Source organism: Camelina sativa, chromosome 6, assembly GCF_000633955.1.
Source record: "Camelina sativa cultivar DH55 chromosome 6, Cs, whole genome shotgun sequence".
Taxonomy (NCBI): Eukaryota; Viridiplantae; Streptophyta; class Magnoliopsida; order Brassicales; family Brassicaceae; genus Camelina; species Camelina sativa.
Window position 1 is genome coordinate 22954573 of NC_025690.1, and position 25092 is coordinate 22979664.

General features: G+C 36.9%; 9 protein-coding genes, 1 long non-coding RNA gene and 1 pseudogene across 12 annotated transcripts in view; 6 read left to right on the top strand and 5 right to left on the bottom strand.

Annotated features, from left to right (window-relative positions):
• Window positions 1-327, top strand: part of LOC109125049 (protein EARLY RESPONSIVE TO DEHYDRATION 15-like) — a 1623-nt gene extending 1296 nt beyond the window's left edge. Inside the window, exon 4 of the mRNA XM_019246425.1 lies at window positions 306-327. Within this exon, the coding sequence (XP_019101970.1) occupies window positions 306-327 (22 nt within the window). The remainder of the gene's footprint in view (window positions 1-305) is intronic.
• On the top strand, window positions 1-1163 carry LOC104793054 (protein EARLY RESPONSIVE TO DEHYDRATION 15-like). The gene is made up of 3 exons (XM_010519335.1): window positions 1-64; window positions 360-723; window positions 814-1163. The coding sequence occupies exons 2-3, from the start codon at window positions 378-380 to the stop codon at window positions 966-968; spliced, it is 501 nt and encodes a 166-aa protein (XP_010517637.1). The 5' UTR covers window positions 1-64; window positions 360-377; the 3' UTR covers window positions 969-1163.
• LOC104793055 lies at window positions 2399-6028 on the top strand (annotated as a pseudogene).
• On the top strand, window positions 6419-8663 carry LOC104699383 (glycosyltransferase-like At2g41451). Its single transcript, XM_019226772.1, has 9 exons — window positions 6419-6752; window positions 6880-7029; window positions 7116-7168; window positions 7410-7518; window positions 7622-7756; window positions 7862-7906; window positions 8014-8201; window positions 8287-8428; window positions 8520-8663. Exons 1-9 carry the CDS (start codon window positions 6441-6443, stop codon window positions 8661-8663), a joined length of 1278 nt encoding a protein of 425 aa, XP_019082317.1. The 5' UTR covers window positions 6419-6440.
• Window positions 9131-12324, top strand: LOC104793056 (DNA-(apurinic or apyrimidinic site) lyase, chloroplastic). 2 transcript variants are annotated; one of them, XM_019226769.1, is made up of 12 exons: window positions 9131-9322; window positions 9459-9648; window positions 9748-9842; window positions 9975-10054; window positions 10276-10512; window positions 10606-10928; window positions 11032-11142; window positions 11241-11384; window positions 11471-11518; window positions 11596-11676; window positions 11768-11927; window positions 12005-12324. In XM_019226769.1, exons 2-12 carry the CDS (start codon window positions 9547-9549, stop codon window positions 12124-12126), a joined length of 1503 nt encoding a protein of 500 aa, XP_019082314.1. In that variant the 5' UTR covers window positions 9131-9322; window positions 9459-9546; the 3' UTR covers window positions 12127-12324. The 2 variants fall into 2 exon arrangements, with proteins under 2 accessions (XP_019082314.1, XP_019082315.1); XM_019226770.1 differs by having other exon boundaries at window positions 9132-9322; window positions 10294-10512.
• Window positions 12425-13985, bottom strand: LOC104699384 (F-box/kelch-repeat protein At3g23880). The gene has a single exon (XM_010414697.2). The coding sequence runs from the start codon at window positions 13705-13707 to the stop codon at window positions 12541-12543; it is 1167 nt and encodes a 388-aa protein (XP_010412999.1). The 5' UTR covers window positions 13708-13985; the 3' UTR covers window positions 12425-12540.
• Window positions 14115-15535, bottom strand: LOC104793057. The gene is made up of 3 exons (XM_010519338.1): window positions 15296-15535; window positions 15056-15163; window positions 14115-14589 (listed from the first exon to the last, which is right to left on the bottom strand). Exons 1-3 carry the CDS (start codon window positions 15425-15427, stop codon window positions 14287-14289), a joined length of 543 nt encoding a protein of 180 aa, XP_010517640.1. The 5' UTR covers window positions 15428-15535; the 3' UTR covers window positions 14115-14286.
• On the bottom strand, window positions 16051-17770 carry LOC104793058 (peroxidase 25-like). The gene is made up of 4 exons (XM_010519339.1): window positions 17498-17770; window positions 17222-17401; window positions 16960-17122; window positions 16051-16644 (listed from the first exon to the last, which is right to left on the bottom strand). The coding sequence occupies exons 1-4, from the start codon at window positions 17762-17764 to the stop codon at window positions 16223-16225; spliced, it is 1032 nt and encodes a 343-aa protein (XP_010517641.1). The 5' UTR covers window positions 17765-17770; the 3' UTR covers window positions 16051-16222.
• On the top strand, window positions 19291-22096 carry LOC104793060 (UDP-N-acetylglucosamine--dolichyl-phosphate N-acetylglucosaminephosphotransferase-like). Its single transcript, XM_010519340.2, has 11 exons — window positions 19291-19787; window positions 19884-19971; window positions 20065-20156; window positions 20256-20374; window positions 20482-20597; window positions 20692-20819; window positions 20908-20994; window positions 21151-21211; window positions 21296-21336; window positions 21419-21539; window positions 21634-22096. Exons 1-11 carry the CDS (start codon window positions 19405-19407, stop codon window positions 21691-21693), a joined length of 1296 nt encoding a protein of 431 aa, XP_010517642.1. The 5' UTR covers window positions 19291-19404; the 3' UTR covers window positions 21694-22096.
• LOC104793059 lies at window positions 21926-22495 on the bottom strand. Its single transcript, XR_769185.2, has 2 exons — window positions 22395-22495; window positions 21926-22294 (listed from the first exon to the last, which is right to left on the bottom strand). It is a non-coding gene; the product is annotated as an uncharacterized LOC104793059 (long non-coding RNA).
• LOC104793061 (U4/U6 small nuclear ribonucleoprotein PRP4-like protein) overlaps window positions 23969-25092 on the bottom strand; it is a 3592-nt gene continuing 2468 nt past the window's right edge. For both annotated transcript variants that reach the window (XM_019226767.1, XM_019226768.1), the window contains exons 6-8: window positions 24698-25087; window positions 24409-24606; window positions 23969-24309 (exon numbers count right to left, since the gene is read on the bottom strand). In XM_019226767.1, the coding sequence (XP_019082312.1) occupies window positions 24115-24309; window positions 24409-24606; window positions 24698-25087 (783 nt within the window). In that variant the 3' untranslated portion in view covers window positions 23969-24114. The remainder of the gene's footprint in view (window positions 24310-24408; window positions 24607-24697; window positions 25088-25092) is intronic.

Genomic DNA, 25092 nt, shown 5'->3' on the forward strand with positions numbered 1-25092 from the left:
TCACTTTCTTCAAAAATACAAAATCAACTTGTGCAAGTAGCAGCAGATATTTTCTCAGCCAAAGGTAAAAAGATCATCTTCTTCTTCTTCTCGATTTTGATGGATGAATCAAGTGATTTGTATCTTCTGGTTTTAGATCTTTGTGATGATCGTGTTGATCTATGAGTTTGACTAGTTTTGAACATATGTGATGATGATCAGTGATTTGATTTATCTTTAGATCTCAAGTGACCTGATCGGAAAAATATACAGATCTATTGAAACTATGTGCAAATGATTAAGCTATGTTGTGATTGATTGAGCAGTTGGATTTGGATTTTGATCTGAACATGTGTTGTTTTCTTCTTCTGTGTGTGTAGATCTAGAGGTTTTTAAGAATGGCGATGGTATCAGGAAGACGATCTACTCTAAACCCCGACGCACCTCTCTTTATTCCAGCAGCTGTACGACAAGTGGAAGATTTCTCACCGGAGTGGTGGCAATTGGTGACGACTTCGACTTGGTACCATGACTACTGGATCAGCCAGCACCAAGGTGCAGATGGTTTCTATGACAACGGAGAGAATGAGAATGGTGGAGGTCATCAGGTCGATGTAGCTGATCTTCTCCCAGAATCATTTGATTTCGATGACATGGAAGATTTCTTTGACAATGATGCTGCTGCTGAGTTTGATCAAGGTTTCGATGGACAAATGTATTACCATGCACAACCTTCTGAATTTGGTAAGTTGGTTTTGATTCTTCCCAATATTCAGGTTTGATTTCTGAATTTGTGTGAGACTAATTGTTTTGTTCTATCTATTGATCATCAAGGCTTAGGAAAGAATGGTGAGATGATTAGGAAATCAACTGGAAACAGGAGTCCTAGGTCGTATGTAGAACCGGCTAAGTATGCGGAGAAGCCAGCCAAATGGGGAAACCAGAGGGTTGCTGCTGCTGCTCCCAGAAACATCCACCAGCCTCGCTGAATAAGAGAGAGGCTTTTGGTTTGTTGTTAAAACTAGTCAGAGCAGTTTGGGTCTGTATCTTATCTTAGCCACCACCAATGTACCTTTGTAATTTTCTGTAACTTTGTACCTTTATGATGTTCATTCTCAGCTTGTTGTTCTCACAAAAATGTAAAAACATAAAAAAAAAAAAAAAACAAATGTAAACTTTCAAGAGATATGAGAAACTAGCATTGCTTCACCAAAAAAGAGACAAAAGTACATTTCCATAGAAAGCTAATTTAAAAGAAGAGTTCAGAGTTGGTTATACTTAATCCGTGATGGCTACAAAGAGGCAGTTGAATCAATATATGTTGCTTTGGCTTTAAGACTAAGAGAAACCAATCAATACTCTCAGATGTAAGAAGCTTTTCACTTGCCAACTACTGAAATGTTCAGTTCTCTACCAACACTGGTTTATTAATGATTTTACAAGCAAAGACGCATTGATTCTTGGAACATACTTCACCAAGTGGAAGCACTTGTTGTCAACCTCTGTTTCCAAATATAGTAGCTCCTTCGTGATCTTTACCATACGTGTTTGCACTTGCAGACAATGTCATTGTCAACCAACCACACCAACCTGAGACACTTATCAACAGAACTCAGACATAATTTCTGAATTTTTAACCCGAATTAGTAAAATTGCCCCAAAAAGAACGAGACTATGACTTTCCTTCAGATACGAAACTCTCGTCTTTCCTCCACACTCCACAGGTCGTCGTTTTGACATTTATATGAACTCGAAAACGTTCCAAAACGCAGCGCGTTGGGGTAGAACAGAGCCTTTATGTTATTTCCTTATCTGGCAGAACTGATTGGGTGTTCTTAACCTAATTAAAATTGAGAATATAGTAAATATTCACTAAGAACATGTTGTTGGTTTTTGATGTAAAACTGATTTTGGGCCAGTTCTTGGATGACGTGGCAACTCGTGAATAAGTACAATTTTTTGCAAAGGAGAAAACATTTATTTGTTTGGAGGAAGTTTTGTTTGTTTTTTTTATTTATATCTTTAATGTTTTTTTGTTTCATAAAAATTTGGTATTGTATTTTGAATTTTAGTATAAGTTTTTTAAGTTTGTATTTTAATTGTTATTTTTTAAAGTTTTTAAAATTGTAATATGTTTAGATTATTATATTATTAAATCATATGATCTTAAACATATTTTCCCAATAACCAGCTTCTTAAAAAAAGATCTAAACTAATAATCTTACATTATGTTAATAATATTTTTGCTCTAAGAACACCCAAATCAGTTATCCCCTCAAAGTAATTTTTTGGCCATTAAAGTTACACTAACTATTAATTACTGAAATGTCCTTTGTTAAATGTATTTATACATTCGACGTTACGTTTCGTTTTGTTTCAGTATTTTTCATTTTTTCTGCAAAGTAATAAATTTCGAAATCCCGCTCGAAACTTAACTATGGCGCCGAAGAGGAGAGCATCGCCGCTGCACTCTTCTGTCTACCCTATCGGTAAGAACACTCACAAAGCCCTCGATTTAATTATTATTATTTCCCCCGATACTCGTGTCAGTCAAATGAACCGTCGTGTGTTTTTAATTTGATTTCTCAAAGGTGATTACGAGGTCGCAGTGGATGGTAAGAATTTCACCTGTGAATCAGGACTTAAAAGCATTGGAAATCAAATTTCCCAGGAACAACAGAGTGCAAATCTCAGGTTCGTGTCCTGGAATTTGATTATTGAATTCATTTTCATCTGTTAATCTTAGACGGCTTCTATAGCAAAAAAAAATGTGTAGCAAATGCTAAAGTTCTCTCTTTTATCTGCTGCTTAAGTAGTTTATTTTATTTTTTGTGCAGAGAAGGATACAATGGTTTCTGCGTATCCGAAAGAACAGATGTTTCTTCTTCTTAATCCTCGGGATGAAGATGAGTTTACCAATTCTCATCTTCAGGTAAGTTGGTTTCTAACCAAAATCACTTGACAGTTGATTTGATTCTTATGAGAAATAAAGGCATTAACTTTAGTAACTTAAACTCTTTCAGGAAGTGTTGAGGTTATATAGCAAAGAGTTACCTGACATGAGATACGCTTCAAACACTGGGAAACAATCTGCGTTTCTTGAGAGATGTGTCTCTAAAGGGTATAAATCTTCTCTTTATCATAAGTTCATAACCTTTCTTTACTTGTTTCAACTTGGACTCCTGTTGAGACTGGAACCCATTTTCTAATGCTGTACCTGAAAATTGCACTNTTAATCGCACTTATATTGCAGAAAGTATTGTTCATTGGTTTTGAAGTCCACGCTTGGTGGAGTCTCAGATGAGGTAATTAAGAACCTTTGGTGATTTTCTCTCGTTAGTTCTTGATCAGAAGCAGCTTAAAGATATGTATTTTCTATGAACTTTTCACAATTTGAAAATCTTATGCACTTAGGAGTTTGCTGTTTTGTTCCAATAGGCAGAATCTGTTTGATTTAATCTACCAATGCATCCCGTTTTAGATTGTCTGCTTTACTGCATCTCAATTGATTATTTGGCGTGTGCTTTTTCTAGATCTTGGCTGCAATCACCTATCAAATAGTCCCTGCTGATACACAGTATGCTGAGATACCTCTTGCTGCTGTAACATACACACACCAGAAAAAGGTTCGTTTTGCTCTGACTCTTTGACACTTACTGTTGTAACTCACCATATAAACTTCTGCATTTCCTATTGGCAACAGTTTGAGAAATTGTAATATCTCTTATTGAGCAATGCTTTACCTAAGGTCTTATGCTTAATAGTAAAAATGTCTAGATCTTGCATACCTGGATTAAGTGTTTTATAGAATTGTACACTTTTTTCTCTTCTTTCTGCAATTGGTTTTACACTTTTACCAAAGATTGCTAGGAACCTCATCAAAATAAAAATAAAGATGGGTTTTAATTACTGCATTTTCAGGGTTTTGGTAAACTCATCTATGAAGAATTAATGAAGAGACTCCATAGTGTTGGCATCCGAACTATATACTGTTGGGCAGACAACGAATCTGAAGGATTCTGGCTTAAACAGGTGATTACATGTTTATTATTCTTGGAGTTTATCATATAGTTTGTTGGATGCTAACTAAACTATCTTCTCATGTTCGGTTTCTTGTAACTCTTTACAAACTGTGCAGGGATATATAAAATTAGCAGAGGTAGACCACAAAGGAAAAGCAAAGAGGTTGCACATTAAGTCTAATATTCGAAAAGCCTTGTGTTTTCCCGGCGGTTCAACCCTCATGCTTTCTCATTTGAAAAAGGAATCATCTATTGATCCTGCAAACGTTGAGATTCCCTCTTCATGGAAAAATTAGTCTGAGGGATCTCCACAGTCAGCCAGAAATAATGGCAAAGGTCCTGTGGCTGGAGATTCAGTTAAACTTGGAGAGAGCTTTGGTGAAAGCGTTTATCTTGACTGTAAGTATTTTCTATGATTAAGACCCTTATTTTGTTTCAATTGTCTTTTCTATGAATAGATGAAGTAACTCACGCATGCTAATTTGTGTAATACCACATCGTGAAGCATTTGAATTTGTTAAAAATCCTCTAAAGTTTCTGTTATAATGTGCCATAGGTCTCTCTGGTATCAGAAGTCCAATAGACTCGACCACAGGAAAGGAATACAACACCGTGAGTTCTGATCAAGCTACCACAGCTGATAGTGAGACCAAATGTTCCACACCGGGGTTGAAGAGATCTTGGGAAGCTTCACTGTCTTCTCTGCAATCCAAAAGGATTAGGGCAAACCAGAATAATGACTCTGAGATAGCAAAAATAGATTTGACTCTCAGCTCTGCAAAGCAATCAAAAGACGATTTTTCCTACTAAATGGATATAACTAAGGATTCTCTGCCCCCAATTTGCATAAGAAACAATGTTGAACAATGCAGAGCGACGACTGGAATAGACGTGGAAGCTCGTCCAAATGGAGAAGACTATAGAATCTTGTTGATGGACATTTGTGATGAAAATAAGAGAGCTTGGTTGACAGAGGTATATATATACTTCTATGTCATGTGCTTTCTAGATGTGTTTTCTATTCACCTTATGTTGTCTTCTGAATTCTGTGCAGGTAATAAGAAAACTTGGTGGTGTTGTGACCTTGGATGGTACAATGAGCACACATATTGTCACCGGAAAAGTCAGGAAAACTCTAAATTTCTGCACTGCTCTTTGCTCTGGGTTAGTCTCAAATTTACTGACATTCATATTAGTGAAATTATGCGTAAAACATAGGAGTAACGAGGTTTATGGTCCATCATACTTGCTTGCAGGGCTTGGATAGTATCACCAAGTTGGTTGAAAGAAAGTTTCCGAAGAGGAAGATTTGCTAGTAAGATGAGACAAACATCTTATGAATTATCTCTTTGATGGGTACTTACTAATGAATTCTAATGCTGATACTATTTTTTTCTTAATAGATGAAGCTTCACACATACTGCACGACGAAGACTACCAGCTAAAATATGATACTGATCTAAAAAGCACAGTTCTTAGAGCAAAAGCTAGACCAAACTCGTTGCTTAAAGGATATGACATATGCGTTGGACCTAACATTGAGTTAGCTATCAAAACTTCATCTGCTATCATCAAATCCGCTGGTGGAAATGTAAGTATTAGTTTACCACTTCGTTCAAGTTCTCCACATTTGAATCGAAAACACTGTTGAAGTTTTTTGGGAAATCTGCAGGTGATAAGTGGAGTGAAAAAGGTAAAGGAGACATCAAAAACGATATACATAGGGTGCGAAGAAGACACAGTGACGGCATTATTCGCAGCAAAGAAAGGGATTTGGACATTCAGCAGCGAATTTACCTGTAAGAATGGAATTTCTGGAATCTTGATGGTTAATGAACTGTGTCATGAAGCAACAACTTGAGCTTCAAGTTCCTCAGTTTGTTGAGTCCTTATGATGATTCGAACTAGAGACCTCTATGATCTTTTTTAGCTTGGAAAAAATTCCACTTTATCTTTTATTTTTGGGTTTTATTATGGAAATGGTAGAGAGTAGAGACGTTGTAAGAACTTGAATGGGATAGGCTAGAAGCTCAAGTCTCCCATCTATTCATGTATAATTTATAAAAATAAAATTGTGTTACATACTTAAAACGAAGGTTGTTCTAAGTTGTCTGGTCTGGCGTTACCAAGGACTAATTTACTTCTTCAGTTTCTGGACTAAACCTTAAATGCCATTAACACTTACAAGTCAAAAATCCAAAATTAGATTGCCAAATCTCCCCAACTCCCCATTTAAGTACTTGGCAAAAATAAAAGTTTGTTCTTAATCCAAGAAGTGTTTATTTATTTAATAAGGGCGAAGATTGAAGAAATTACAAGAATGGCCCAACTGAGAAGATAAAAACGGCTCCTTTAAATTCAAAACTCCTCCTTTCAGGTTCAGGTTAATATCGTCGTCTCTCTCAAAATCACAACACCTGCTCTAATCCTTCACATCACATGGCGGTTCTTTACTCATCTTCCTCCTCTAAACCACCATCGTCTTCCTCACGGCTTTTCTTACTCATCACCTTTCTACCTCTTTCCTTGGCCTGCTTCGCCTTCCTCCTCCAATGGCGAGGCGGAATCAACGATTCAGTTACGCAGTGGTTTGAAGATCAATACAAATTCCCAGGTATGTCCACCGTCTTCGAGAAACGAGCTCTTCCCTCTGATTCGAGCTGCGTTTCTCTTTTGGGTCAGAGCCGTACACAGTCGTTTCCTTATCTCCGAGATTGGAAGCTTCCTCACAAGCCAGATCTTAAACCTAAGGTTAGACCTCCTTAATCCAAATTTGATGGGTTTTGATAGATGCTTAGACTTGATTTATTTTGAAATGCTAAGACTTTATTCATTTGATGATGAAAAAAATCGGATTTTGATTGGGTGGTTGTGTTAGATATGTATAACGACGAGTACTTCTGCTGGATTAGAGCAGACACTTCCATGGATTTTTTATCACAAGGTCATTGGAGTTTCAAACTTTTATCTATTCGTTGAAGGCACTGCTGCTTCCCCAAATGTGTCTCGAGTTTTGGAGACCATCCCTGTGAGCTTATATCTCTGTTCATGAATCCTGATTTTGTCTTTTATGTTTTCCTTCTAATTCTCAGTGACATTATTATTTGTTTGCAGGGTGTACATGTTATATACAGGACAAGAGAATTAGAAGAAGAGCAAGCTAAAAGGTATTATTATTCTTGTGTTTTGTTTGTCCTTATGGATGTAGAGCCATCTAGTAGAGAAAATGGAGAATTTAAAGGAACAACCTTTGGTTATATAGACAGAGCCTAGACATATTGGTGATTGATTGGTGTGTTCGTGTTTCGCTTCTTTGCATCTTGATCTATCAAAAGTGAAATGGTTGTTGTTGAGGTGTTATTTTATATCATTCAATTGAAGTTCCATCACATTTTTCTTGGTTTACAGCCGAATTTGGAATGAGACTTGGTTGGCCAAGTTTTTCTACAAACCATGTAATTACGAATTATTCGTGAAACAAAACTTGAATATGGAAATGGGCATCACTATGGCAAGGGTACCTGTTACGTTTGACTTATTCAGTCAGTCAGTCAGTAGAGAAAATGATGATATAGCCAACTTATTTCACATTCTCTCTCCTTTTGCTTGGTATACATTAGGATGCTGGTATGGAGTGGATATTGCATCTTGACACTGATGAGCTTGTACATCCTTCTGGAACCCGTGAATATTCCTTGAGAAATTTGCTCCGAGATGTTCCTGCAGAGGTGGATGAAGTTCTCTTTGCAAATTACGTGAGTTAAAAAAAGTCTTTCAAGACATTGGAATTGTGGTTTTTCTTTTATATTTCTTCGGTTTGATTAATGTGGATAACTCGCAAATTAATGTTCTTGTTTCAGGAGAGCAGCGTTGAGCGAGATGATATCAAGGAACCTTTCACTGAGGTACACAACATTATCATATAGAGGAGCTTCCTATATATCTTGAGATGTATGCTCCTATGAGTATTATCTTTTACACAACCCAAAGTGTTTTTTTTTCTAACTTGTAGGTATCAATGTTCAAGAAGAATTTTAAACATCTTCCTAGAGATGTTTACTATGGAAACTATAAAAAGGCAACTCGTGGCAATCCAAACTATTTTCTAACCTATGCAAATGGGAAATCTGCTGCTCGGATTCAAGATCATCTTCGTCCCAATGGTGCTCATCGATGGAACAACTACATGAAGAACCCGAAGTATGTTCTTGTCCTCTCCTCACTTGGCTTAGACATTCTTTTGCTTTCTTAATCTGACACTGATCCCATCTTTGTTGTGTGACAGCGTCATGGAACTAGAAGAAGCTGCGATTTTGCATTACACTTACTCAAAATTTCCAGATCTTACTTCAAGACGTGATCGATGTGGCTGCAAACCAACAAAAGAAGATGTCAAGAGATGTTTCATGCTAGAGTTTGACAGAGCTGTGAGCTTGGGATTTGATATATTTTTTTAGTTGATATTGTGTAGTCCTTGTTCATCACATATATTTGTATTTCTCCTTTTTCTATCTGCAGGCATTCATCATTGCTTCAACTTCAACTTCAGAGGAAATGCTTCAATGGTACAGAGAAAGAGTTGTATGGACTGACGAGAATATGATCCTAAAACTTCTTAGGAAGGGGGTTCTGACTCGCATATATGCACCAATGGTCAGTTAGTTTTATAATAGACCAAATCCAAAACATTACATGACCCTCTTGAGTTCCTTTGATCCAACAAAAAGCTTTTCCATCTTTTTACAGGTTATAATCCAAGAGCTAAAAGAAGCCGGTGTTTTCAGCTCAGTGGTAACTTCAGCTCACAACTCTTCAACCTCAAGCATTACTAAGAAATCATCTCAAGCAAATACTAGAAGACTGTTGGAGTTTGATCTTGATGGTGACTCTCAAGCAGCCTCAGCCATACCACCGCAATCATCTCCAAGCTTGCAAACCATCCAAAATGTTCAATTTTGACTTTCTTGAAGATGTTTACAAATTTGATTTAGCATTTATACAAAAGATACATTAGAGCAGAATTTGTGGATCACATTGGTCATTTATACATATATAGAATGTATAAAGTTTGGTTTTTTTTTTTTCTCTTCTGTGTCAGAGTCATGATGTTAGTAGTGAACAAAAGAGTTAACAAAGAGAGTGGACGCGTGGATGTACGCACGCGCGAGTGAAATTGGGGAATCGCGTTTGTGAAAAGACGCTATTTTTTTGGCGGTTCTTTTCTCCTCCCTTCTCTCTCGGTTGGGTTGTGTGCCCTTAATTCGATGAACAAGGTTCTTCTTCAGTTAGGTCTCCAGAGCTCCGTCGTCCATTTTGGCTAAGTACGGTTCTGTCTAAATCTGTTAATTAAAGTTTCGACTTGTTGTATGCTGAATTAATTATCACCTCTTATTCAAATTTCGTTTATCTTCTGAATTATTTGCTGTGTGAAAATTTCGTGATTGATGGTGATTCTAGGTTTCTGGTGGTGCCTCTTAGGAGTTTAAGAGTTGGTTCTTCTATCGTTGGTGTTAGAGTAGGAACAGTAAGTTTCAACAAGAGGCTTATGTCAAATGATACTGCGGTTAAATCTATACCTTTCTCTATCAACAACAACAACAGCAACAGAAAGGACCTCAAGATAGTTGCAGCAGTTACTGATCAGATGGTTGGTGCTAAGTTTTGGGGGATTCAGTATTAGAGAATTTGGAATTTTTAATAAGTATTATTTTCTTTTTTGGTTTTCTTGTTGGTTTTTGATGCCTAGGGAAGTGATAGTGATAGAGATGAAATGGGAACTCTTCAAGGTGATAAAAAGGAAATTGAGGCGATGACAGTTCAAGAACTTAGAGCCACATTGAGGCAAGTTTATGCTCTTTTCGTTTTCTCTTCTTGCTGCCTTTTTTTTATCGTTGCTGTGAATGGACATGAGTTCTTTGTTTGAGAACATGTGGAACGTTTGTGTGTTTGTGTTACAATGGTTTTCGAATATAGGAAACTTGGCTTACCTGTGAAAGGGCGTAAACAAGAACTTGTCTCAACGTTACGACTTCACATGGACAGCAATTTACCGGGTATGTCACTGCAACATCAAGAACACACACGCTTTTGTTTCACGCGTGGAATAGCAAAAATGAATGGCACATACTTGTTTGCATTCTAGTGGTCGTGTACGTTTTGTTCCATTTGAATTAGAATGATAACTGATTGCTCCTCAAAACTGCTATAGCTTCTGATTATTCTACATTTTCTCTCTTAGTATAAAACCAAGTCCTTGATAGTTTATCAATTTCAGGGGAAATTTCTGGTTCAGAACAAAAGGAAACGACTACTTCCACTCGTTCAGCAAGTGTCACGATCAAAAGAAAGATCAGAAACAGGGAAGAGCCTGCTGAAGATGACTGCATTAACTCTGAAGCTTATGGCATTGAAAACGAGGAGAAGAGAGTAAAACAGTCTACTAAGAAAATTTTGAAAGCTAAAGTTTCTTCGAAAGCCATCTCCAAAGAACGCCAATCATTGACGAAAACAGGTTTGTCGTGTGTTAAACTAAACACATTCTATGTAATAAATACGGGCATCTACGTAGAGTATTATAAAACATTGCGTGTGCTAATCTTCCTAGGTAAGCAGCAATTTCAGTCAAAAAAAGAAGCATCATCAACTATCTCTAGTGAAGTTCTGAAAACCGAAGAAATTATATCACCCCCGAGTCAGAGTGAACCCTGGACTGTACTTGCTCATAAGAAGCCACAGAAGGACTGGAAAGCTTATAACCCAAAGACAATGAGACCTCCCTCTCTACCAGAGGGAACCAAGCATGTGAAGGTTATGACTTGGAATGTTAATGGATTGAGAGCATTGTTGAAATTAGAGAGCTTCTCTGCTCTGCAGCTTGCCCAAAGAGAAAACTTTGATGTCTTGTGCTTGCAGGAGACTAAACTCCAGGTCATAATTTTAGGCCCTTCTTAAGTTGTTTCTGCTCTATATTTTCAAACATAACCAAGTTCGATATATCTTGTACTGAAGATATCGATCAATGTTATGACAGATGAAGGATGTTGAGGATATTAAGAAAACTCTTATTGATGGCTATGATCATAGTTTTTGGTCCTGTAGCGTCTCAAAACTTGGTTACTCTGGAACTGCAATAATCTCACGGGTAACAGAAGAATGTGCTTATTTGTTATTTAATGTCCATTTGATCTGATATGTTAAGTTACATTGTTTGTGTGTGTAATCAGTTTGGTCTTTTGATAGATAAAACCACTCTCAGTTAGATATGGTACCGATCTATCTGGATCAGATCATGACATGGAAGGACGCATTGTGACTGCTGAATTTGACTCCTTCTACTTAATTAATACTTATGTCCCTAATTCCGGAGATGGCTTAAAAAGACTGGTACTCCTCATATTTACTGGTTTCTATGGTTGACAGATTATTCGTTTTCTTTTAATTTTAACGAATGGATCCTGTGGGTTTTCAAGTCATACAGGATCGAAGAATGGGATCGAACCCTCAGCAATTACATCAAAGTATGATACTTTCTAGTGGAATTTCTTTATTTTTTTGTATGTGTTACACAAGCTTAATGAACCTTTTGCATTTACAGGAGCTGGAGAAGTCTAAGCCTGTGATCTTGACGGGTGATCTAAATTGTGCTCATGAGGAAATAGACATCTTCAATCCCGCGGTAACTAACTTGGATTCTTCTTTTCTCTCTTGTTTCGTGGAAGACCAATATATCTCGTTTTTCATGCTTTTCCACCAAATCTTTTATTAAGGGGAACATAAGAAGTGCTGGTTTTACAATAGAAGAAAGGCAATCCTTTGGTGCAAACTTCTTAGACAAGGGCTTGGTAGATACCTTTAGAAAGCAACATCCTGGAGTAGTTGGTTACACCTATTGGGGTTATCGCCATGGTGGCCGTAAAACAAACAAAGGTATTTAAGTTTGTTTGATACACATATTCAGATATAATATTTGTGGTTGTTAAACTGGTGAAATGGTGTGAAATCAGGGTGGAGACTGGACTACTTCTTGGTGTCCGAATCGATCGCAGCAAAGGTCCATGATTCTTACATCCTCCCTGATATTAATGGGAGTGATCATTGCCCCATAGGCCTAACTCTCAAGCTCTGATTTATCTTAGAGCTTCACCACTCCTAGTTTTTTTTTTTGGCTAAAGTTGTAATGGCCTTTAGGGAGAGATTCACATGTTTTGCTTCGACAGAGAACTATGGTTATGTGAATCAAGAATAATTTAAATATCAGTAAACAAACCCCAAACAGTCAGAGTTTTGTCGAATTTGTTGGTATGGTTTACTTTCATTGCCCTCACTGCATTTTGTGTTCACTTATGGTTTGCTTATGCATTTTGTATTGACTGGATCAAGTAAAAAACGATGTTATGTGACACATTTTATAAAAACATAAAAAATAAAAGCTAAAATACTTAGTAGAGGTCAAGAAGAACAAGGGAGTTTGATACAGAGCACTTGCGTACAATGATCGAGAGAAAAGTTTGGTTTTGAGTACAAGTCAGAAACAGAAAAGCTAAATGCTTAGTAGATGTGGTCTAGTAGGAACAAGCGTTGCAACATACTCCTCCATGTTTTCAAGGTAATCTAAACTTGTGCGCAAACTAGTTTCAACCGTTCTCATAGTTTTCTCCTCCAAGTTGTATTCGCATAGTTTGATTTCACTTTTACGTGTCCTCACCTTTACAAGCAACAGTCCCGCCTGGTTTATCACAGCTCCTAGCCAAAACGAACCAACATGCAAACGCGTTGACCTCTCCACATCGGATGCCGTCAGCCTCAAGATCGTGCTCCAAGATTTGATTCGACCATTGTCTTCCTTCTCATGCTCCGCACACCAAACAACCATATCACCACCGTAGCAGTTCTCCACTGCACATAGACTTCCTTTCAACAACTTTAAATGAAAAAAATTTCCACCAGGACCAGAGCAGTAGTTGAATGTCTCTGACACTAGACTAAAGGACAAGATATTTTCGCCGTTTTCAGTGGTAGTAGATTCATGTGTATGGAACGACCCGAAGATATGTTCGCCGTTTTCAATGGTAGCAGATTCACGAGGATGGAACGACCAGAAGATATTTTCACCCACCAGGATTCCCTCAGGGTTCACACGGCTCAAGCCAATAAATGTCCTCCACGGGAAATCAATCATCTTAGACACAGTGGACTCAAGTGTCAACACTTGTGCTTTATAGGAGATAGTGAGCGGTATCAAAACGATTTTGTGATCGTGAGTTGAGTGGTCGTAACCAAAACCAATCATACTCGAAGTATGCTGATGATTGATTCTTCCTACTTTTCTTAATCCTCTCAAAACAGGGTTCCAAACAGCTAAAGACTTGTCTTGAAGCAGCAGGCAAAAGAGTCCATCGCAATGACCGGTGACTCTAGTTATGAAAAGCAAACTTTTCTCTCGATCATTGTACAGTTCAGGCTCTTGTAATACCGTCTTTAGCTTGCGACCTTCATAAGTGCATATGCGCGGTGTATCCCGTGGCCAACAAACCACCAATAGAAATAACGTACTTGGGGCATGAACATGATTTTTGTGCTTTATGATGAACCTCTCATCTCGGAACAACGAACGCCAGCTTTTGCAGACACATCTAAACCGTAGCAAGTCCTTAACCGGAACCCTAGCAAGTATCTCAACGACTATGTCAAAAGCAAGTTCCGCCATCCTCAAGACCTAAACAGTGAAACAAACGATAGAGATATAGAGATAAAACAGATCAGAACATAGAGGCAGTTTCAAAACTAGAGATCCTCCTATAACACGCCTTCTAAAACACCACGGACAGAGCTGATTCTAATCACTGATGATTTCTCTGCTTTGCTGCTTATATGACCAAACCCTGGGTTAAGTCCATCTATGTTATTATTATATAGGGTTTACGTTTATCCCAAATTCCCAATTCTAGATTGATATGGATCCTTTGTATAAAGATATGTTAATATAAGCTGTATAGGGTTTACTTTTTTGTCTTTCTCGATCAATTTATAATAAATTGCAATCTTTNATTTTTTTTTTTTTTTTTTGCTTGATATTTTTATTTTATACTTGTTTAAAAAAAAAAAACTAGGCTATAGAGATCGAACAAAAGCATCAACATACATGTTTTATAACAAATACACTCAAGATCAACACAATTGTACTTCTCTCCATGTGTGTTCTGCCACAAAACTTGGTATCATATATGTTTGATCATACACAGATACTCACAACTCACAAGTCCTTGCTTAATGTTTTGATCAAATCTTACATAGCTGCGACGGAGGCAGTGATGATGGGCTGAGAAGAAGACTTGGTGTTGCTAATGCCATTGCAGACGTTAAAGCCGTACCAAACAGAGTTAGGCAAGAAAAGGTTGTAGTAAAAAGTGACAGATCTGATGGATGAGCCGTAGATTTTAACGTTCTCTGGTTTCCAGCCGTCGGATCCTTGCCTGAGGAGGTAGATATAACAGACGTCGCGCATACACGGTCCCGATATCTTGTATGTGTCTGACGAACACTTTTCAAAAGTCCTCGAGTGTGGATCGTCTAGTCTCTTCACATACACCTAACCAACAAAGTTTAAAAAAAAAAAAACCAAAATAAACAAGAGAATTCACATTCTGTATGCATCATCGTAACTACAAGTTATTATTACTTATGATTTATATAAATTGATAATGTTAGAAATATTATATTTTATTAATTTTGTCTAACTATTAAATTTATAATTAAATCGAAATATTAATTTATCGAAATTAGGAAGCTGAGATTGGTCAAACCTAAGCCAAGATTCTTGGATCTCAAAATCCAGATGTTACCAGCTTGGCAAAAACCAAAAATACAAAGCTATTCTAAAAACAGGTCGTCGTGTAAAAAACACCAAAAGAAACATTTCAATTTTCAAATATCGAATTGGATTGATTACGGATTAATTTGTTATTAAAGCAATCCAATTAAATGAAAATTATGTAGATGCAAAACAGACTAACGAATATTAGAAGAAAAAAAAAAAAAACAGAACAAAAACTGACCTCGTTGCGGTAGACATCACCAAAAGCAATACTGATCTTGTCTCTAGTGTAAGACACAGATGAACAGCTTGTTTTAATGATCACCGTGTACGAACACACACCCGCATTCTGAAAATTATTCGATCCCAAAATATTTATTAAAAAGAACAAAAAAAAAATGAATCAAATCAAAGTTGTTTCCGCAGTTCATGGATCACACAAATCTTGCAATGACTAAATATAAAAAAAAATGGTATCTACCTCTAGCTTTGGTTTAGGGAGAAACGAATCAATCGGACGAGGTTTTGTGGTGATGAATGATCTCGCAGAGGAAGGCGATGCAAAAGAGCATAAAACAACAACAAGAAACAAAGAAATCGCTAATCTGACCATTTTTTTTTTTTGTATGTGTGTGTGAGTTGAAAAAATCTCGGATGGAACAAAATGGTCAGATCTTTAGTTAGTGGTTTGGAACAAAAACTAGAGTATTGTTATCTAAGACCGACACGAGGATCACGCTCATATTAATAAATGAGAGAACGAAGTTGATATTCTTTGTTTGCTTGTCACAATTTCATTGGTTATCTTCTTTTTTTGCCAACTAGAATTTAACTGTCTTTTCCTCATTCGAATTTACTTGTCTTTTATGCCTACTTTTGCACTTTTTTACTCAAAATCATTATAAAAGGAAAACAGTAGTAATTGATAGAAAGTGAATATAGCAAAACAGGACTATACTGGTAAAAATGGAACATGATCTAGTAAAATTATCTATAACCAATGAACTTTTTTTGACTAGATAATTATTATTAGAAAAAAGGTCAATGTATCTTGGAAAAAAGGGAAAAATTTTGATTGACTTGTTGACCAAAACTAAAGAACATTAACCTTTATTATTATCATTCACTAATTAATTTGAAGGAAAAAGTGTTAAAAAAAAGAGTACAGTATGTAATGTGTAGTCTACACAGTGTAGTACATATCTATATATTCTTTTTGTTTGTCAAATGAAAGTATAGTACATATATAGTTTTACCATTCAAACAAATGCAATATTTTACACTTTTTCAAGACAAACAACACACTAAAAAAAAAAAGATCAAAAGACATTACGAAACATTTAATAATTAAAATTCTGAAACATAGAGAATCATTATTTATTAGTATACTGTGTTTTTAATATTCAAACTAGTTCACCTTGGAACAAACTTTCCTGACCTCACCATCCACGTCTGTCTTTACATCAATGGAACTCATCTTAATCATAGCTTTACCAAACTCATAATCAAACCTAAACCCTAACAAACCTCTAAGACGACTTGCGTACTTCTTCACCACGGCGTTTGTCTCCGCGTCCGACCAAAGCCGTTGGTCTGACTCTAGAATAGCGTTGCCGTCGCGTAAGTTCTTGTAGAAACTTTCATCGAATTTTGAGGGACTGCCGATGTCAAGAGCAACACGTTTTGAACCGTCTCCATTGGGAGGACAAAGAGTCTTGAGCTGTGTAAGAAACGATGGGCTTATGGTTGGGTCGGAGTTTCCGGTCACAGTGAAGTTGTATAGACGGTAACGGAAGAACAGACAGTCGGTTTGTCCTATTGTATGTGCACCTGTCCTCGTATAGGTTAGATATATATTTATTGAGATATGCTAACTACTTGGAAGGGAAAAGGTGAATATAATGGATCAGAGAAGAAACAAATCATGGCATGTTCAATACGCACAACTAAGTGTAATTAATTACTCTTTAAGATGGCCTACTCGCAAGGATGTCTCAAACTCTACTTATATTTCATCTGAACGTATGTACAGAGTTTTAATATAAAAAAAATAAACCAACTTAACAAGAAATTAAAAAATAAGCTTTAAATATCAATAAAGAGAAATGTAGATTGATAGACAGATAGATGAATAGATAGACATACCGAGTAGAGTAACGAGATCATGAGTATCCAATCCTTTATCTAGAAACTTTTGCTTTTGAATAGCAACAGAGTCAAATGGAGAAGGTAGATTCGATGCTTCCGATGCCAACGAGATTCTCCCGTCTTTACGACCCGTTGGTACTCGCCAGCTTGGTCCATCACTCTTGTTTCCCATACATATGTGGAACTCAGGTGATATTAGTAATTGGGAAAATTACCATAGAAAATAAGTGCCCTAACTAAGTTTAGTAAACTTGCATACCAAGTCAACAGAGTCACGAGCTGCAAGTGCAAGTATATCTGCACATGAAACTACTCCTGGACACACAGACTCGAGCTGGGCTTTTGCATCATCGATTACTTCCAGCCCTCTTAGACCGAGATTTGCTAGAGCGGCTTGCTCCGCAGATTTCCCTTTGATTAACACCGAGCCATCACAACCCTAATAATATGTCATGTTTAAAGTTGACAATCAATTAACTTGCATATAATTGATACAAGGAGGTCAAGCTTAAATAAGAAACAAAGGAATTGAAACCTGAACAAAACAGTCATGGAAATGAAGCCTAAGCAAGCCAGGGGAAATTGTGGGATCAGAATCAAAGTGAGATTGAACAGTGGATCTTACTATCGACTCAGCTTTCGGACATGAACTTGAATAATAACCATTTTTTAACGATTGGCTTCTCACTTCGTTTCCCAACACCAACACTAACACAATTATCATTACATAACAATACTTTCCTACGCACACTCCCATTTTTCTAACTCTTTTTTTTTCTTTTCTGTGTGAATTAGTTAACATGCAATGATGTTCAAGACCCAACTTATACTTATATCCACTCTCACACACATACATATGCCTTTTTGTCTCAATGGAACCGTGTGGGGACACATAGTGCCTACTTCACTTTCCTATTATTTACGGGAATTGTTTTTTTTTAATTGATTTATACTGGTATATACACTTGGTTGCCACTATGATGAATTAATGGGTTTGGATTTATAATAGTTTTGATATAATTTTATTCGGAAAAAACACATGCGCAATCTACGAGTTTCGTGCTAACTAACTAGCTATGCTAACGCCCTTTCAAAATCTGTTTAAACCTTAAATTTTTTAATTTTATCAAACCGAAAAAAGAGTTATTTGGCAAAATGATATATTTTTCAAACATAATTAGAAAAAACCAAATTAATCACTGTTGGTCTATTTTCTCAGTTATTTTTGTCATTGAACAATTTTTTTAATTACACTTCATACAATTGTACATCTTATTTTCTTTTTATTTTTTATTTTTAAAATAATTGTTAATATAATTTTCTTTTAGAAAACTTCTTAAATACAAAAATTATATATTTTTTCTTTACAATTTTGATATGAATTATGTTTAATAATTTTTAAATATATTATATACATATTTTGTATCCGTACACTTTTTTAAGTGTACAATATGTCTATACACTTTATTAAGTGTACAATGTCTGTACACATAATTAAGTGTACAAATGTCGGTACACATTATTAAGTGTACAAATATAATTTTTACCAACTATTGCAGTACAGACATCTGAAACCCTAAGTATTAAACAAATTACATTTGTACACTTAATAATGTGTACAAATATCTGTACACTTAATAAGGTCTACGGAAACAAATATTGCTGGATAGTTTGATGTACGAATATAAATATTGTTGGATAGTTTGAATCTATCCAATATGTTGGAAAGTTTAAACCGTATACAAATATTGTTGGACGTTTTAAACCTTAATCAATGGGAAACTTGTGTCGTAATGGAATATCCAAAGATAAGTCTAGCAGCAACTCTTCTGTGAGTGATACATCTTCTTCAAGAATTTCATCTCCGAGTGCCGATGAAGGAAGTCAAGAAAGTAGTAGTCAAGTAGCGTCTCCTAGTCCTACTTCTTCTTCAAGAGTTTCATCTTAAAGTTCCGGTGCTAATAGCCGATCGAACAGATAGATCTTTTCATATTATAATCGGTCAAAACATTTTCAAAATAAATAATTTTTTTTTTCAATTTCATGTATTTATATAAAAGTTTGTTGAATTTTTATGATAATAACTATATTATTTATTAGATAATCTTTTAACTAAATATGAATTCTGAATTTGTCAATAATTATCTTATATTATACATATATCACGCTGATCTGTTTGCTACATAAATAATTCTGAACAAAATTCCCAATGGCATATGTTATGTCACCTAAGTTATTATTATGACACAACACAACATAGGTTTGTTAATGCGCTAGTCCTAATCCTAAAGTTTTTAAGGTTTTATTTAACATGACACGGTGTCGTATTGCACACACGTGGCGAATCATTATTGGTCGTTGTGACGCATAACTGGAATTGCTCTGAAGAATCCTACCTTTCTCAGGCGAACGAGGGAGACGAAACGAGGCAACGAATCCGCCATGGCAGCTCGTAAGAGAGCTTCCACGATGTCAGTGTCCAACAAATCGGATCCGGCGGAACCCAAATCAGCGCCACCGGAGCAGAAGATGACCCGAAAGACCGTTGCTGCTTCCGGTGAGGCGTTCCGTCTCGCGCAGCCGAAACTGGGAGTGATCTTTGTGATCTCTACTCTTCTCTGTTCGCTCTATCTCTACTTTCTCTGTTTTCACTACAAGGTTGACAACGAGCTCAAACGCTCGATCCTAATAAACGCGGGGCTTAGCTTGGTTGGGTTCTTAGTCACACTCAAGATGATTCCTGTTGCTGCCAGATACGTTCTTAGGCGTAACATGTTTGGTTTTGATATTAACAAAAGAGGCACTCCTCAAGGAGATATTAAAGTGTGAGTCTTTTGTTTTGTTTTTTAAATCTATCTCTCTGAGTTGAATCCTCTCATTAGTTCTTTTGATCAGCTTTGAAAACTGCAATGTCATCACAGGCCTGAATCATTGGGTATTGTTGTGGGAGTTGTCTTCTTGATCGTGGCGATCATATTTCAGTATTTCAATTTTACTGAAGATTCAAATGTAAGTGTGTGCAAGCTTGATGGGTCTTGTTTTTGTTGACCCTTGTGGTTGTAGTGTGATTCTCATTATAAATGTTTTGATGACTCTGTGTAGTGGCTTGTGGAGTATAATGCAGCACTAGCTTCTATATGCTTCATGATTTTGCTTGGATTTGTAGATGACGTCCTTGATGTGCCTTGGAGAGTGTTAGTTCAAATTCCTCTATCAATTTTCTTTTGATGAAATTCACATGCTTGTCGTTTTTGGTTCACATGGTTCTCTTTCTTGTCAATTACAAACAATAGGAAACTTGTCCTGCCAACTTTTGCTACCCTTCCACTGCTCATGGCTTATGCTGGACATACGACTATTGTTATACCCAAACCTCTAGTTGCTTTTATTGGCTTGGAAGGGCTTGATCTAGGTAGTGATCAAGTTACACTCATTTCATACATGGTTGACTTCTATAGTTATATTTTTGGAGTTGGTAAAATGATTATGATTAGCTCAATAGATGTTTTAATGTGGCAGGACGGATATATAAGTTATACATGGGGTTACTTGCCGTGTTTTGTACAAACTCTATAAACATACACGCTGGTCTGAATGGCCTTGAAATCGGCCAGACTGTTGTTATTGCTGCTGCTGTAAGTCCTGTAGTCAATATATAATGTCTCTGAATTCTTCTCTCCCTGTTCCTTTTTGGGTTAACATATGATACATCCCACTTTTTTTTGGTAGATCCTGATACACAATGTTATGCAAATCGGATCATCTACTGATCCCGAGTATCACCAAGCTCATGCCTTCTCGATATTTCTTACTCAACCGCTGATGGCCACGTCCTTGGCAATGCTTGCTTACAATTGGTAAAATCGCTCACAGCTAAACGTGCTTTTATTTTGGTGGAAGTGATGCTTTTTTTTCTGACCATTCTCTGCAATCTTCTGCTGTTAGGTATCCTTCTTCAGTTTTTGTTGGAGACACATACACAGTATTTGCTGGAATGACTATGGCAGTTGTTGGCATTCTTGGTCACTTCAGGTATACTTCCAAACCGACTTCTCTGAGACTCTGAGGCACATGCACTTCACTATTACATGAAAACTACCAAGTCTCAGATCCATCATTTGCATCATATATCCAGCTAGTGCATGACCATGCAACTGATTCCCATGCCATCTTTCTCTTCTGTTGCAGTGAAACCCTCCTCATCTTCTTTCTTCCTCAAGTTCTGAACTTTCTATTATCGCTTCCTCAGGTTTATTATCTACTTTTACTCTTCTGTAGCATACGTAAATCTTGTCAACTCATGTTTCAACCATCTAACATAATAACTCTCCAGCTTGCTGGCATTGTGAAATGTCCGCGCCATCGTCTCCCGAGGTAACCATATTTGTGTTCTTTCTTTTTGTAGACTGATTAAAGAAGAGACACATCACTCATCTCGTCTTTTGAAAATATCTAGGTATGATACTGCGACCGGATTACTGACCGGCACAAAAGATGGGACACTGGTCAATGTTTACTTGAGGTTGTTTGGTCCTAAATCAGAAAAGTCACTTTGCATCCATCTTCTCGTCTTCCAGGTAGGTCTCAGTCTCAGTCTCAGTTATATGTATATCACCACTGTTGGTATGTAATGAAATAATAATTGCCATTTGTTGTTTGTTTCTACTGCAGGCTTTAGCGTGTGCCTTATGTTTCATACTTAGACACTTTCTTGCTGGTTGGTACAAGTAAAATCTGCAACCTGAAGAACCTTTAGTTGCTCTGTTCTTCAGAGAAGCCACAAATACAGAAACATTTAGTTTAGTTTCTTGTACAATCTAATATAGAAACGTAATCTTTTTGTTAAGATGGTTTGAACTTTGAAGTAACTCATGTAAACAAAGTTGACTCATTTGCTTTCGTTAAATGAAATGTCAAGATTCTCAAAGACAATGTATCATCATCATCATTCCAAGTTAACTAAAAAACGCAACTTTTTATACTTAAAAGAGAAGAGCAGAAAGAGTTCAAATTGAAACAAGGAACATAACTTTTTAAATCCACGCAACTCTCTCTCTAGGTCAGAATCCACCACAGCATTTACTTTAATTTCTACCCCAATGAACACAACAACAGTAGTTAAAAAAAAAAAAAAGCAGACAACATATTTTAGGGTTGGTCAAATTTCTCCCTCGCTGCCGTCACTTTACTCAGCAAAGTCTCAAACGCGCTCTTCAAGTCCAGCAGTTCTTGATAACTCTTTTGGCCGAGATTTGCAGTCATAGCATCCAAAATCTCATAAATTCTTTCAAACGCTTGGTCGGTCATTGACTCGTTCCCGTATGCATACATACTAGAAAAAAAAATTAAAAAAAGAATTGAAGGTTAAAAACAAATGAAAAAGCTCATATAAGATCAAATTTTTTTAGGGTTTGAGATCGGATTATTGTTACCTCGTTGGCTTGCACATCCTCCCCGCTCTGTAGTTTGTTGGAATTGGAAAATGGAAACAGGGTTCAAAGTGAGAGAGAGACGAAGGCAGCTCTAAAAAGAGTGGAGGAGTTTTGGGGTATTTGTTACTGGGCCGTTCGGTCTCTCTCTATTGGGCCGCAAAAGATTATAAAAAAAAAACTCATAAAAGTCAAAAAACTTGTTTCCAATTTAATATTTTGATTACATAAACAGTATATTAAAATCTAATTAAAGAGACTCGAGTCTAATAAGTTTACAATCCAAGTCGATATTTATTAACCTATTGACTTGGATTGTAAACTTTATTAGTTGTAGCTGTCTTGGTGCAGAATAATAAATAGGTAATAATACTAACTATATCTTATGCCTTCTCCTTCCCTTGGTGCAAATGTATTCTTCTTCTTCATGGAATACTTTACAAATGGTATATATTGGCCATCAGCTTGACCAAATTGTCTTCTTCTTCAAAGCTGCAAGCGCATATATATTGGTCAAGCTGACGGCAAATCCTGCCATCAGGGATGAAGAGAAAACGGCTTTAGCTGCGGAAGTTCTTGCATTGTCAAAAGCTGTCCAAGAGAAGGTAGAGGATGGTTTTGTATTTTGTGGGACAAGGATGAACTTCTTTGGAAGAAGGAGCAAAAGAAGAAGAAAGAGGAGAGAAAAGAGAAGCAGAAGAAAGTTGACAAGAAGAGAGAGGAGAAGAATATGAAGAACTGCTGAACTGAAGCAAATTACATTAAGGCTGTCTGAACTGAGCAACAATTACCATCTACCATTAGATTTAATTTTAGTTGCCAGAACATTCCTAGATGCTTGTCCCATTCCTCTACTATCATTGCTCCTTTGCTGCTTCCCGTTTTATCCTATCATAATAGTGCGATTCATGAGATGATTTGTACCCGTGAAGAGACAGGAATGAGAGAGAATTAGTTAGTTACCGCATGAGCTTGGATCATGCCCTTACGCTGTGTTTGTCCCACTGGTGAAGTCACTCTTTGGATCTTCACTATCTCCTTGTTCACCTGTTCATTGCGTTTAATTCAATGTTTCACAAACTTTAGAGAAAACATTTTCCACATCTATTAGCAGAATTTGTAATGTTAAACCTTAGGGAGGAGTTTATTGTCCTCGTCAATGATATATGCCAATCTACCTGTCATCCGGGCGGCTACATTTGTAATGTTAAACCTTAGGGAGGAGTTTATTGTCCTCGTCAATGATATATGCCAATCTACCTGTCATCCGGGCAGTTTCAGAGAGAAACGATTATGACATATGGCGTTTAAGACATTATTAAGTTCTTGGTTCTGGTGGTTTCGGGCTCAAGGCTGAGAAAATGAGGTGTTACTTACTTCCCAAGTACAACGACACAACCACCAGTCATATATTCACAGCAATGATCTCCAGTGCCTTCAACTATAACTTGAGCTAGAGAGTTTCTAACCGCAAATGTCTCTCCTGCTTTGCCTCTGACAAATACTTAACCATTACTTTAGTTTCTTGTACAATCTTAATATAGCAACGTAATTTTTTAAAGATGGTTTGAAGTAACTCATGTAAACAAAGTTGACTCATTTGCTTTTGTTGAACAAAATGGCAGAAATTCTCAAAGACAATGTGCCATCATCATCCTGAATTTGTATAGATCCCCACAAGATATCAATAACGATTTAATGATTCTCTCTAACAAGCTAATCTCTAAATATCTATGTCCATTGTATCTTTCCCTTCATCTTCATCTTCACCATTTCCACTGCTCGTCCAAAGCTTGATGGTGCGGTCATGCGATACAGTGGCGATACACGAGCTATCTGCAGTGATATCGAGCGAGGCAACTTTTGACTCATGCCCTGCTAAGCTTCTAACGAGCGAGAAATCTCTTCCCGACCATATCTGTTACACAAAATGTAAGAAATTAGAATCAAACTATAAGCAGATGAAACACAAGATTAACGAAAAAGTACTTAGGAAAGGGACTACAGAAGTACTTACATTGACTCTTGTGTCGTATGAGGCAGTGGCCAGGAAGTAGCCTTCTTGTGGTTCATACTTCACTTGAGACACAAGGTTAGCATGAGCTGGGATAATGTACAGTGACTTTCTCATTCTCAGATCCCAAATACGGCATTGATTATCCTCACCACCAGATGCCAAGTGATAACCATTAGGAGAGAAATTCACTGAGAGTACCTGGAGAAGCATATAAAGCAGAGGAGATTAGAAATAAGGGTTAGTAAATTAAGAGAAGTAGAGTACCAAAGGAACAAAACTAGAATCTTACAGGCTTGATGTGTCCTTGGAAGACAAGAATACTCCTACCAGTGCGGAGATCCCAAACCCGTGCGAGTGAATCAAGCCCAGAAGAAGCTGCTAATGCTCCATCTTGTTGAAATGCAATTCCATAAACACTGCGACTGTGACCTTCTTGCAAAAGCAGCTCTGCACCTGTGTTTATATCCCACAATCTCCATGTTTTGTCAAAGCTGGTTGTTCCCAGGTATCTTCCTGATGGGTGGAAGGCAACCCGTGCAAGACGATCCAAATGACCTTCAAAAGTTTGTAGGAGCGTTCCATCAGTTTTCCACAGCTTTGCAGTTCGATCAGCAGAAGCAGTTGCTAGACAATCATCCACAGGGGAGAAAACTACATCAGTTGCACGTTCTTTGTGGTCCTTCA